The sequence below is a fragment of the Vicugna pacos genome, chromosome 10 (assembly GCF_048564905.1).
Source record: "Vicugna pacos chromosome 10, VicPac4, whole genome shotgun sequence".
Classification (NCBI taxonomy): Eukaryota; Metazoa; Chordata; class Mammalia; order Artiodactyla; family Camelidae; genus Vicugna; species Vicugna pacos.
In genome coordinates, this window is record NC_132996.1 from 28,078,690 (window position 1) to 28,092,205 (window position 13,516).

General features: G+C 44.1%; 1 protein-coding gene across 15 annotated transcripts in view; it reads left to right on the plus strand.

The window, feature by feature from the left end:
- Positions 1–13,516, plus strand: part of CLPB (ClpB family mitochondrial disaggregase) — a 185,454-nt gene that overhangs the window by 110,582 nt on the left and 61,356 nt on the right. For 11 of the 15 annotated variants that reach the window (XM_072969273.1, XM_072969271.1, XM_072969274.1 and 8 more), the window contains 2 exons: positions 98–187; positions 10,894–11,022. In XM_072969273.1, coding sequence (XP_072825374.1) covers positions 98–187; positions 10,894–11,022 — 219 coding nt within the window. The remainder of the gene's footprint in view (positions 1–97; positions 188–10,893; positions 11,023–13,516) is intronic. The other 4 variants (XM_031681316.2, XM_072969270.1, XM_031681313.2 and 1 more) reach the window with 1 other exon arrangement.

Sequence of the window (13,516 nt, forward strand, 5' to 3'; positions counted from 1 at the left end):
AAGACAACATCACCAGCTGGGTGGCCCTCTTCCCACAGCCCCAGGGGCTGCAGGTCCTGGCCTGCTCCAGCTGACCTCCCCATCTCTGTGTCTTCAGATGGGGGACAGGACGATGCAAGCTGGTACATCACAAACCAGTGGACAAGTGCCCTGGAGTTCAGGAGATGGCTAGGAGTCCCCACTGGCGGTAATGGAACTGCTCTCTATAATATTTCTCCCCCTCACCAGGACATGCTAAGGAGTAGTCTTATCCTAGCTCATCTATCTAATGTAAGTTAACACCCAGAAACCACTGCATGCCCAGCCCTACACAGGCACAACAGAGAGGTGTGCCCTTGGAGATGCAAACTCTAATGGGAGTAGTAAGGCTCCTAAGGACATAAAAGAGAGTTTCTTAAAACAAATTCCTGTCCCTGCCCCTGAGATTCTGGTTTAGTATGTCTGGGGTGGGACCTGAGATTTTGTATTTCTAATAGACTTCCACTCTTTGAGTAGCATGACCTAGGCTACTTGTGCTTGAACTGCTTTAAAAAACTCAACAGGACCTTCTCCTCCCTAGAAAAGACCTTATTTTGCCACTTTAAGTTTCATTCCTAGAGAGTCTGTGTATTTAAGCTGTGGTATTATGGGTGTACAGAACACTTTATAGCTGTGACACCTGGAACAATTTTTTGTACCTAGAGGCTCTGTCTCTTTATTTGTAAAAAAATAAAGGTTATTGCAAGAGTTAACGGTAGTATATTTTCCCTAGCCTAAAACTTGGAACATAGAAGGAATTCCATTAATGTAAATTTCTGTTTTTACACATCATTGTTACCCTCATTGGGTACTGGCTATTATGGAATTTCATTGAGAGTCTTTGACACAGCTTCCAAATGCTTTTCAGTGGTAGCAAACTATTATCTGCAAAGAGCCAAACATTATTTCAGAGTCTAAGGAATGACTTGGCCATCACCTGACTGTGATCTTGGGTGATTCTTTTTACCTCTCTGAGCTTTGATTTTTCTCATCTGAGAGCATTATATTTATTACACCATAGGCTTATTGTAAAGATCAAATTGGAGTACTTACGAAATTTTTGAGAAAATACAACGTATCACGCACATGTAAAATGCTAGCAAGAACAGCAATTAATAAAGACTGAAGACATAACCAAGACAATGTTTGACAAGGGTCCAGTCAGAGGTACAGGTAACAAAGACTATCAGAGGAAGCTCAGGGAAGAGAATCTCTAGCTGAAGCATCAGGAAATAAAATGGGATTTGAGCCTTGAAGTATAAGAAAATTTTATGGAGGGGCCTGTAAGTGGGTATGATTGGATGTGATTCAGAGAAGGGATATGTTATGTCCAAAACATTCAGAGCTAGGAAGCAGAAAAAATATGTTTCAGGGCTGCAAGTAAACTTGTTAGGCTGAAGCATACATGCAGCAGAAGATTCATTTTAGAGGGTAATAAGCAGTAAAGGTGTAGTTAGTAGATTGGGGCCAGATCAGGATGCTTCGACTTTATCCTTTAGGCAGAGTAGTCTTGAACGTCTTAGAGGAGATGGTACTGCAGGAACTGATTCCTTCTGGGGTGGAAAAGGGGGAGATGATAATAAGATGATGATGATGATGATGATAATGATAGCTACAGCAGCAGGTAACATTTATTGATCCTTACTGTGTGCTCACAGCAACCTCATAATGTAAGCACTAAAGGAAACTGAGGCAGAGAGATGCTGTCAAATGCCAGCAGAACTGCTGTTGAAGAGAACCTAGCAGCCATATCAGCCTGTATGAACTCCACACTTAGCTCAACAACTCCAGCTTGTCCAGGGTCTTGGAAGACTTGGGAATCTGCCAGGCCAAAAATTGTTTGGGCAAGTTATTATTTTTAATAATGTCCCTGCCTCTTCCTCATCATTGTCAGAGTCTTGTCACACCTCCAGCACCAGTGGTTCTACATGTCATTTCTCAGCAGTCTCAGCCACTATAGAGTCACTAGGATGAGCAATGCAATGTCCATCCATCAGGCCTTTTGGCCAACTTCAAGATTGAGTGTAGCAGGCAGTTAGGTTAATTGTTTCCATCCTTTTAGCCCTCCAAACCTGTATATATACGTTTGACTAGGAGAGGGAGATAGACTAGTTGACATGTTTTATTAAAAAGAATAAATTTGATGCATTTATAAAAATAAGAAACAAACTGGGATGGGGTGGCAAAGAACTAGTCTTGTGATTTTTAACTGATTTACATATTTTGTGTATAAATATTTTTTCATCAAAAGTTCCAAATCAGGGATGAGTCCCACACACCACACAAAATATATTAGAGACATTTATATGGATAGCAGGAAGGGAGACAGAGGGCTGAAATTTTCCAGGCACCCAGTGATTGATGGGGGCTGAGGCTCCCCCTGACGCTTTATTGAGTTTCCGATGATTATCTCTCGCTGAGACATTTTTTACAGATGACGGTCGAGCTGTCACAATGGACCATGGGGGAAAAAAACCAACAATAATAACACTTTAATCTTTTTACTGCACTGCTCCCTAGTATCTCAGATTCATCTTCCCTGACGCACGCAGTTCATTATTCTGCCCCTCCCTGGATGGGAAATAAAAGAAAATAAATATATATGTAGACACACTTACCCACATACATACACACACACGGAGTGTATATAAGAGACCACCCCAGGACGAGAGAGGGGCAGAATTTATTGTTCTTTTTGCAAGTGTTGAGGTTTATTAGTAGAGATGCTGGGTTGGCTTGGAATTGGCTATTAATTACAGCATTTTGTATTTGTTTTTTATTGTGAGTTTTTAACATCTTGAAGAAAAGTCAGAGGGAGAGACGCTGGTGTAGAGATGGGGAGCACAGAGGGACCAAGTTTGGCCAACCAAATAGCATGGCTGGCTGAAAGGCAGAGAGGGCAGGCTCCTTCCTCTTATTGCCAGAGGATCCATGGGCCTGAAATACTCCTGCTTTGGTTAGGATCGAGGTCAGGGTGGGGGAGTGAGGAGAAGGTGAGCTCAGGCTAATTTTGGACAAATCAAAGGGACTGTAGATCCCTGTGAGCGTGTTACCTGTCTGAGAGTTAGGAGAGGTGGGAGGTGGTAGAGGTTCAGATGGAGTGTTGATGGGTCTATAGATAACAGAGTAACAGATTATTAAGAGTTTACCCCACTCTTTGTATTTGATGGTGTGCAGGTGAGACATGGGCTCTGAAAAGCTCTACCTGAGTCTGCAGTCAGAGGAGGGTCCTGGGCCAGAGAGGTTGCCACACTGAACATCTGAGGCCACAAGCAGCGTCAGCAGCCTATCACCTTATGCTTCCAGGCCAACCTTCCTGCTCTCCTCTTTCCCTTTCACGGGGGTGAGAGAAGATGGGCTCAGGGGTCTCTATGGGAAGGCTGCCCTTAATTTGTCTCCGATAGAATAAGTGCTAACCCAGTCTTCTTTTTAATTCATCAAACCTTCCTGAGCTCCTACTGTGTGCCAGCTTCCATGCTGTACTATGATTAAGTATAATGAGGTGAGCAGGGTCCTGTTCTTCAGGAGAAACCTTCCAGTCTGTGGGCAGAGAGCATGGTGTCTGTGAGAACCATTTTTAAGCAGAGTCTAGTCCTCTCCAGGCATAGGCCAGCCTAGATGACCATTCTCTAGATGAAAGATAAAGAAATCTATCAGACAGTGTCTGTCCTTCAAAAACGTGTTTTCTGCTTGGGGAAACAAGCTTAACATCCATTCACTAAAGAAATATTTACCAAACACCTGCCATATTCAAGAGTGTTAGACATGAAGCAATCTGAGAACACAAAAGTTCATGTGAAAGAAAGTGTTAACTAATTTGATGTGGACTAGACGGTAGTAGAATGCAGAGAGGAAAGGGAGATCAGTGAAAATCAGGCTTCTTGAGTTGTAAAGAGTGGGTAAAACATAGATAAACGAAAGGAAGAAATCGTGAAGCCGTGTACTTGCATAGAGAAGAGAGTAAAAACCTCAGCATTGAACAGACCAATTCAGTCATTAACTACTCATAGTCCCTGAAACAAGCTAACCTCTAAATGGCAGCTTCTTCATTTAGTGAATAGGAATAATAACAGACTAGTATGAGTCTTGTGAGGAAAATAGTTGTAAAGTTCCTAGCACTGTATCTGGTACATAGTAAATGCTCAGGAAATGGAGACCATTATTTTCTTACTACTCCAAGAGTTATATATTTATTTATCTGAGTATTGGAGAAAGACTGGTAATATTAGCCTTCAAGACTCACCTGTGACCTTCCATCAAGTATGAAATGGGCTCTCTGCAATGAGCCTGACATTCTACAGTGTTAGCATGAGAGGTGATTCTGGCCTTAATTAGAGTGGCATTAGGTAGAGGAAATGGCACAATAATAAATTTATTACCATTTATTATATCCTTACTACATGCCAGGAAGTGTGCTCTGCCCCTTGTATAGATTTTTAATATAACAACTTTACTAAGATTTAATTCACATTCTAAACAGTTCACTTTATTCAAAGTGTTTAATTCAGTGGCTTATAGTATATTCACAGGGTTTTGCCACCATCACCATAATCAATTTTAGAACATTTCTGTCACCCCATAAAGAAACCCCATACCCATTATCAGTCATTCTCCACTTCTCTCAACTCTCCCTTGTCTTAGACAATCACTAATCTACCTTCTGTTTCCATAGGTTTGCCTATTCTGGACACTTAATACAAATGGAATCATGCAATATGTGATCTATTATGACTGAGTTCTTTGACTTGGCATATTTTCAAGGTTCATCCATGATGTAGCATCTATCAGTACTTCATTCCTTATTCATAGCTGAACAATATTTCATTGATGGCTGTACCACATTCAGTTTATTCATGTATCAGTTGAGAGACATTTCAATTATTTCAGCTTTTGACTATTATGAACAATGCTGCTATAAATGTTCAAGTGCAAGTTCTTGTGTGAACATAACGTTTTCACTTTTCTTGGGTTTATACCTAGGAGTAGAATTGCTGGGTCATATAGTAACCGTGTGTTTAACCTTTTGAGAAACTACCAGACTGTTTTCCCAAGAGGCTGCACCATTTTACATTTACCCCCAGCCCTGTATGAAGGTTTCAGATTCTCCACATCCTTACCAACGCATTATTGCCTGTGTTTTTGACTTTTGCCATCCTAGTGGATGTGAAGTGGTTTTTCATTGTGGTTTTGATTTGTATTTCCCTGTTGGCTGATGATGTTGAACATCTTTTCATGTGCTTTTAGGCCATTTGTATATCGTCTTTGGAGAAATACCTACTCAGATCCTTTGTCCATTTTTTTTCCTTTGTCCGTCTTTAAATAGAGTTTGCCGTTGAATCTTGTGAAGTAGGTGATGATATCTATTTCACAGATGAGAAAACAGATTTTCAGAGATGTTAAGTAACTTGATCAAAGTTATACAGTGAATTTTCCTTCCCAGTCTGACTCTGACCTTCATGCTCTTTCTAATACACAATGCTGCCTACTGAGGATTCATGGTAGGATCACCAGCGGGTAGGATCGTCATAGAAGGTCTCACCAACAGGAAGGGAGGAGTTGAAATTCTATTTGGAGACATTAACTAGGGCTAGATAGGAGAGCCTCTGAAAGTCAGAGGAATGTGGATACATTACGGGTTCCTAGACAGAGGAGGACATGTTAATTTGAAAATCTCCATATCCTAGGTGTGATCATTTCCTGCGGAAAGGACCCTCAAAGACCAGATTCTCAGAGGTTATCCTTTTGTTTCTCAGGTTAGTCATAGAGTTTCCCTCTCATGTAGACATGCTCTCATCTGTAAAGGCACTGCTAAATGCTGCATGCTATTAGATGGCACGAGTTCCTGGGCGCGGCAGGTAGAGGCTGAGCCTGACAGAAAGACTCTTAGCTAGAGTTGCCTCTCCTCCCCACAGGTCAGCGGTAGTAAAGCTTTTGTTATCCAGAGACCACCCACCCTGCCTTACTTACCTTTTTTCAGTCTCCCCCATAGACTTAGTAATATGAGGACAGGAGCCATGTCACGTTAACTTCTGCATCCTCAGTGCCTAATCCAAGGGAGAAGGTAGATTGGTAAATGTTTTTGGAAATGTTTTTAAAAACCTATTATCAAATTTGATTCTCATGTTTAAATATTTAGTATTCCTCAAATCTTTGCTTGTCATACCCATTTTACAGATTGGAGAATTTAGTAAGTGGCAGAGCTAGGATTCAGGAGTGTATGACTCTTTTACCTTAAATCACTGTTTCTCACTATGGGAGCTAGTGTATTTTTTTGCAGTTTCAGAGTGGCTAGGGCTATGGGAAGGACTTCAGAGACTACTTTCACCTCTGCTGACTCCTTGGCACTGCTGAGTCCGGGGAATCATGCGGGGTGTATGTCAGGTGCACACCTGCCATGACATCCCAGCATAGACTTTGCAACATCAAAAAGCAAGGTGGGAGCAGAAGGGTGACAGAGTGATGCTGTCATTCTCCCTGTGGTCACAGGGTGAAGGGACAGGAATGACTGGCTTGGAGGGAAAGCAGGAGCGTGAGCCCATCTCACCCTGTGTTGGAGGCAGACTGGTAGATATCTTTGTTGGGAAGGGAACAGTTCAATGACTGAAGACCAGCTGTAAACTCGGGGCCTCAAAAGACCACCATGGTGGCCAGCTGGTGAGCCAGCCTTGAACGAGTCACTTTAGCTTCTGCGGGTTTGCCTCTTCTTCCTCAGTGAGAGTGGGTAAGAATGTGAGGGCATGTGTCATACCTCTCCCACAGCTCCTTTCCACATTCAGCTGCTTTTTTTGGGGGGGGGGATAGAGAAGAGTATGAGCTCTGAAGATCTGGGGGTTTCAGCAAGGTCTCCTGGGACAGGGCTTCTAAAACTGAGCGGTGTGGGGAAAAGCACTTACTGCCAAGAGCACAAAACGGGCCTAGCTGACCTAGACTGGGTCCTCCTCCACTGCTGACTGCCCATGGCACTCTACTGAACTTCAACTTCCCCATCTATAAAATGGGGAGAGTGAACGTCCACCTCACAAGGTTATTCTGAAATAAATAAGTGAAGTGCTTTATAGATAATTATGCACAACTCAGTTCCGAGGAGTGTTCCATGAAACACCAGTACTGCAGGATTTTAACCAGGGTTGAGTGGAAAGAGGCTGTCAAACATGAAACTGCTGAGTAATGCCAACTTAAATAGATGGTTCTTACTCAGAACCATGCTTTTCACAGTGGAACAGTGTATGCAGAATTCCCCAAGCCTCCCTTCACAGAGAGGATACACTTTTGGAAGCATAAGACTAGACAGTAAGGCTAATAGCTGACGTTGACTAAGAGGTACTGTTAGGCCCTGTTCCAAGCCCCTCAACTCACAGTGTCTCATTTAATCCTTACCATATCCCACGAGAGGGCACTATTATCATCTCCACTGACAGATAAAAAAAACTTGGCACAGAGAGGTTAGGTAAGTTACCCAAGATTATACAGTCAGTAAATTCAGAACTGGGAGCTAAACACACATGGTCTAACTCCAGAGCTCACTTTACTTAACAGCCGCACTGTACGACCTCTGCTAAATACTATTCGCTGGCATCATCATTATTATTGTTGTTGTTATTACTATTATTATAAAAAAAAGTAATATTGGGACCTTATTTATGTATTATGTGTTCATTTGCTGGTTCAACAAGTAGTTGCCAAGCACATATTTGTGGCCAGGCACGGTACTGGGCACTGGGGATCAGCTGTGGGGAAGACAGTCACAGTCACACTTTCTGTCCGCGTTGCACTTTTGGTCTAGTGGGGAACATAGTCAAGTAAACAGGTGATTGCATTGGAATGTAATAAGTACCATAGTTGGGAGATGCCCAAAATGCTAGGGGAGCTCTATGGAGGAATAACTACTTAGCAAGAATCACTGGAGGAAGTGACTTTTGATCAGAGGCCTAAAAGTGAATTGGAGTTAACCAACTAAAGGCATGAGAGAGCAGAAAATGTTCCAGGCATTGGAATAGTATTACAAAAGCTCAGAGGCAAGAAAGAACATTAGGAACGGGATGATGAGAAATGAGATCCCAGAGGGGAACAGGGGCCTTCTTCATGTAGGTTCCTTATTAGCTGGGCTGTGGCACTGCTACTCCACTGATGTTTGTCCCTGAACCAAATAGCCTAGCTGTGTCCCTTGAGTTGATCTGCTTTTTATGGTAACACTATAGCTCTGTCTTGTGCTCATGATACAGTGTTATAATAATTCATCTGTTCAGTGGTCTCATTCTTGAATTAAGACTGTTAACTTCTTAGAGTCAAGAACTGTGTCTTAATTCATTAGAGTATCTCCAGAAGCTATCACTGTGCATTGGTGTTCATTAAATGCTGTTTGTTGAATAAATATTTTCTTTGTAAAATAGGTTATACCTTTCCTGCTTTCTTGAGTCAGCTATCAATTTTCCTCAGGTTCATCATTATATCCAGCAGTTAATGTCCTTTGTGGCAATTCAGTGGTGCCCGAGGGATTCTTGTGGTGCTGAATTCTGTGAGTTCTTCTTTCGGCTTTTTATTGTGCTTTTCTTTTCCCTCCCTGCCTGGGCAGCAGCTGATTGTAATCAGTGTGCTTGATTCTGAAACCTCCTCCCCAGCCTTGTTGGTTGCTTCTAATCTGCAGTGAGCTGGGAACAAGATCCATTACGATGATTTGATAAGGCTCTTCGGGACTAAGAGTTAATCTCTGAGTTAGGTCCTTAAAGGGCTCTCTTGTGAGAAAAATGCAGATGCCATTGCAAATGGGCTACTCAGAGGCCCTCTTCCTGTGTTCCCTGCTCCAGGAAAGGTCTGATAACACTCTAGGGGTGGCGGTCATCAGTTTGGAGAGCCTCTGGTGCAGAAGAGTTGATGAACCGTTGATTCACTAGACCATAAAAAAGTGTGGTCTGTTTTCCAGTTACACACTCCACCTACTTCATTTTGACCAGACATTTGAACTGCTTCTACCTGAGCTAGCTTATCCAGGTGCCAGCTACAAACCTCAGGCCAGCCTCTGATAGGGAAAGTTCCACAGAGAGTGTGCTGGCACCTACACTTGAGCAGGGAAAGAAAAGGGAGTAGGAGTCAAGGCTGGGACCAGAATATCTGGGCTCTGGGCTGATTCCCTCTTGCAAAATGAGGACGGTAGCATGATATGATGGAAAAAAAGAGTGAGGACTCTGGGTTCTAATCCTCACTCAACCATTTATTAGCTGTGTGACCTCTGTGCTTCAGTTTTCCATCTATAAAATGTGAATTATAATACCTACTATATAAGGTAGTTAAAGGAATTAAATAGTTTAATTGTGTGAAGTGACCATGCCAGCCAGAGTAGCGGGAGGTCAGTAAATTAAATCTGTTAGGATTAGGAAGAGGCATGACAGTCTTCTGGGTTTGGGGACTTTTTAAATAGGAAGTTTGTTCTGCAGGAGGGGAAAATGCATAGACTGCATTCCAAGATCACTTGGAACAGAATGGTTTAAGAGTTGTCTGGTGCTCTTGACTATATAGGCAAGGTTACCTCTTGACTGAATTACACCCCTTTATCCAGTGGGAGGTAGGAGAAGCCTGCCCTCTGCAGGCCCTGTGCCATGGACTAGGGGAGAAGCAGGTACAGGTAGGTAGGACCCAAATTCCTCCCCCAACAAACTAAGCTCAGGAGGAAATGTAAAACAAGTACTCCAATAATTTTTACACGAGGCAAAAGGAAACCCCATCACCTGAGCAGAATAGATAATGTTCTACAAGGTCTCGGTTCCCAAGGCCCCAGAGGTAGGGTAGCCTTACCCCCTCGTTATTGTCCAAACCAGGACTGTCCAGGACAGTAGGCATAAACCAGGACTGTTCCAGGTGAGCAGGGACATGTGTGGTCACCCAATCCACAGGGTCCTGTAAAGTGATAGAACTGGTTTTAGGTTCCTTTGTATCAGTTTGAAGAAAGAGAGTCACTAGTATTAGCACTAGAGTGAACCTGAGGGGTTTTGATTCTTTGACCACAGGAAATACTTGTTCTTCTCACCTTCAAAAAAATGTTCACAGTATGTTTATTAAGGGGGAGGAAGCAGATTACAAAATTGCAATATAGTAAATTCCAGTTTTGTAGGATATATATGCATATATATAGAGAGAGAGATGTGTATTTAGTAGGATATACATGCAGGTATATCTCTTATCTATCCAGCCTATATATAGACATAAGAAGACATACACTAAAATATTAATTGCAGTTTCTCAAGTTGCTAAGATACTGATGCTTTTTCTTCTTTGTACTTCTCTGTAGTTTCAAAATTTTAACTGCTTTTATAAATTTAAAAAGTTCTTTACAAAATATTAAACACTCACTAGATTGTAAACATCTTCAGAGTAGAGAAGTGTGTTACAGTTCTGCTAAGAACAGCCTCTGTCTCCCCCTTACTTGTCCTCTGTCTTACCCTAGCCTTCTTTCTTCACCTGGATAACTTCTTTTCACCCTTCAAGACTTCTGGGATCCTCTCTTCATGCCCACGTGAAGCTGAGCTCCCCTCTGGCTTTCTGTGTCATCCTGTTATACCTGTAACAGCATTTATCTTAAACAATACTGTAAACATCTATTTATTGTCTGCTTCCCTTGTCAGATTAGGTCAGGGACCATTTCTGATTCATTTCTGTGTCCCCAAATGAATTCTGCCACATAATAAATGTCAGTAAACATTTGTGGAACTAACTGGCCTCTTTCCCAGCACAGATGGCCAGACACATAGTAGGTGCCATTATATGTTTATTAAGTAGGTAGATGAGTGAATGAGGGAATTAAAATGCCAAGAGAAGGAAGGTGAGATTGGTGGCTCATGGCATTTGTTGCTAATGGAAGGGTTTGTGTTGCTGTCCCCCTAGTCCTGGTCACCAGGGAGGATGACTTCAACAACCGGCTGAACAACCGAGCCAGCTTCAAGGGCTGCACAGCCCTGCACTATGCTGTCCTTGCCGACGACTACCGCACCGTCAAGGAGCTGCTTGATGGAGGTGAGAGCATGGGTGAATGGGGCAGTTAGAGGGTGGCAAGGAGAGGGTGTGGACTTTGGCAACCCCTCTCCTCTGGAAATGCCATGCTCCCCCAGAGCCTTGTTACCTGCCCAGAGCTGGAAATGCCTCGAGGGTGCCTGCACTTCATGAAAGTAGCCTGTGTGATTTGCTCTTCTGTGGCTGGAGTGTGTTCTTTACCTACAGCTGTTTGATGTACCACACGATCCTGCCTGTCTGCACATGCTCTGAAAGTTTTCTTGATTGGTACTCTCCCTGAAAGTGTCCTCTCTCCTCTCCTGTGACCACCAGAGCAGGCTGGTGGCACAAGGAGGAGACCCTTCAAATCCATACTAACCTGGGTCTCAAAGACGTCCTCCTTGTTCCCACCCAGTCTAAATTAGGTCCCTTCCGTTAACTCTGGGTCATGACACCCTTTTCTGTCATCACACTTGTCACAATCTGGAATTGTTTTTGAGTATTCAGTAGCCTTCTCCCTAACTTGACTCTCAGCTCCCTGAAGGCAAGAACCATGGCTGGTATATCCCCCGCACCTAGCGTAGTACCTGGCACACAGTAAGCACTCAATAAATCTTTGTTGAATGATTGAATACCCTTCCTTTGGAGAGTATTGACTTAATTGGAGGGATAATACGTGTCATCCCCAGACTCAAGCTGCTCTGGTCCTGTCCAGATCTGATACAGAGTTACCTGCCACCCTGCCAGATACCTCCCAAACAGTCCTGTTTCCTCATCCCGCTCCAGCCTCTCCTTGGGATAGGGAGGGAAGCATCTTGCCAGGATGTGTAGTGCCCAGGCCTGAGTGAGTAAGGCACTGACTGCCTGCTTACGCCCTCGCTGCCACTTCTCAAAGGCCTAAAGACCCTCTCTCTTCGGCCTGGACACCAAGGTCCTCCTTGTCAGTGGTCATTTTTCATAGCACCTGGGGGCTAGAAGAGCCCTCAGAAGTCCTCTAGGTTGCCCTGATTGCCTGCCCTCTCTCCCTCTAGAAACCTCTTCAACAGCTGGCTGGCTGGCATTTCCTTGGATTCTGTCAGGGACGAAGGAAGCCCTACTTCTTGCCTAGGAGCCCATTCCAATTTAGTTTTTCTGTGGAAGAGTTCTGGTTGAAATAGCTTCTCTTAAATGAGGTATAATTTTCTTCTCTGTAACGTCTGCCAACTGTCCTCTGTGGCCAATCACTTTTTCAAAATCCAGTCTTCAAAGAAAATTTTCAGTCCCAGAGTCTTTGCCTCCCCAGCCCAACACCCCCATTTCATCTTCTAGTCTTTGTCATGTGATTGAGCTGGAGGGATTGCCTGGTAACACCCAAATCCTGCCACCCTCTCTCAGCCACAGCCACACTGGCTTAAGACCTAGGCCTGGCCCATACCCCAGCCTACAAGGGGCCCTCCCCAGAACAGTCAGAGTGTGTCTTGGTCTGGGGCATGCACAATGTGAGGGGCAGGACTGCTCATAGATGTGGTGACAGTGCCTGAGATGACTGATGCTTTCAGAGCAAGAACTCACTGCTCTCAGAAGCAGAGACTTAGAAAACGTCCTCAAGCAAGATGCTACTCACCCTGTCCTTTGGGAAGCTCTCCGATGAGACATTTGTAGCTAAGAATTGGAATGTTCACCATGGGGCCTCTCTTTGCTGGACCTTATAATCAATCAATACCCCCAGCCATTGTCCAGTGGTTTACATTCCCCACTTCCCTTTGCCCCCAGACAGATAGGGAACTCACTCTAAAAAGAGTCCCTCTCCCCAGCCTTCCAGATCGAACACCTTTGAAATGAAGAGGCACAGGCCTTTTATGAAGCACCCCCAACTCTTACCCCTCAGGCCAAGACTGTCCCTTTGAGCCGTTCCAGGGGCATGACTCCTGCTTGTTTACTTGGAACAGATGCCCTTAGCCCCCACCTTTACAGTTCGCCCACCTGCCTTTTTACAGAATACATTTACACCCCCTGCCCTAGCCTCCCAGCCTCAAGGGCCAAAACCATTAACCCACTTATTTCTCCCTTCCTGACCTGAACAAGTGGCCGTCACTCAGGGCAGGCAGGCCTGCCATCTTCTGACCTCCCTGCCCCCTTGACCTCTGTTGGCCTGCCTGTGTATGTGACCAGCCAACCGAGAGGGAGGATCCTGCTCCCTTGTCCTAGGGGCTCTTGCTAGTAACATTTCCAAAGTTTTCTGACCTCAGCTGACACCCTCCAGAGGATTTCAGGGAAGGCAGACCCTCCTGCCTTTCTTAGCCATCCAGCTTTCTTAGCCTATATTTGCCACCGGCTTTGCTGCAGTACCTTAGAGGCTTTCTCTGTGAGATCCAAGGCAGGCCTAGACACAGGGCCAGCCTGTGCTCATAAGGTCCACACAGAACCCTTGTCCTTGAAATTGTTTAGTCCATGGGGATATAGGGTCCCCAGATCTTAGAAGGTTAGAGCTAGAGAGGGCAGCTGGTCTTGCCCTCTGACCAGCAGTCCCCATGCAAGA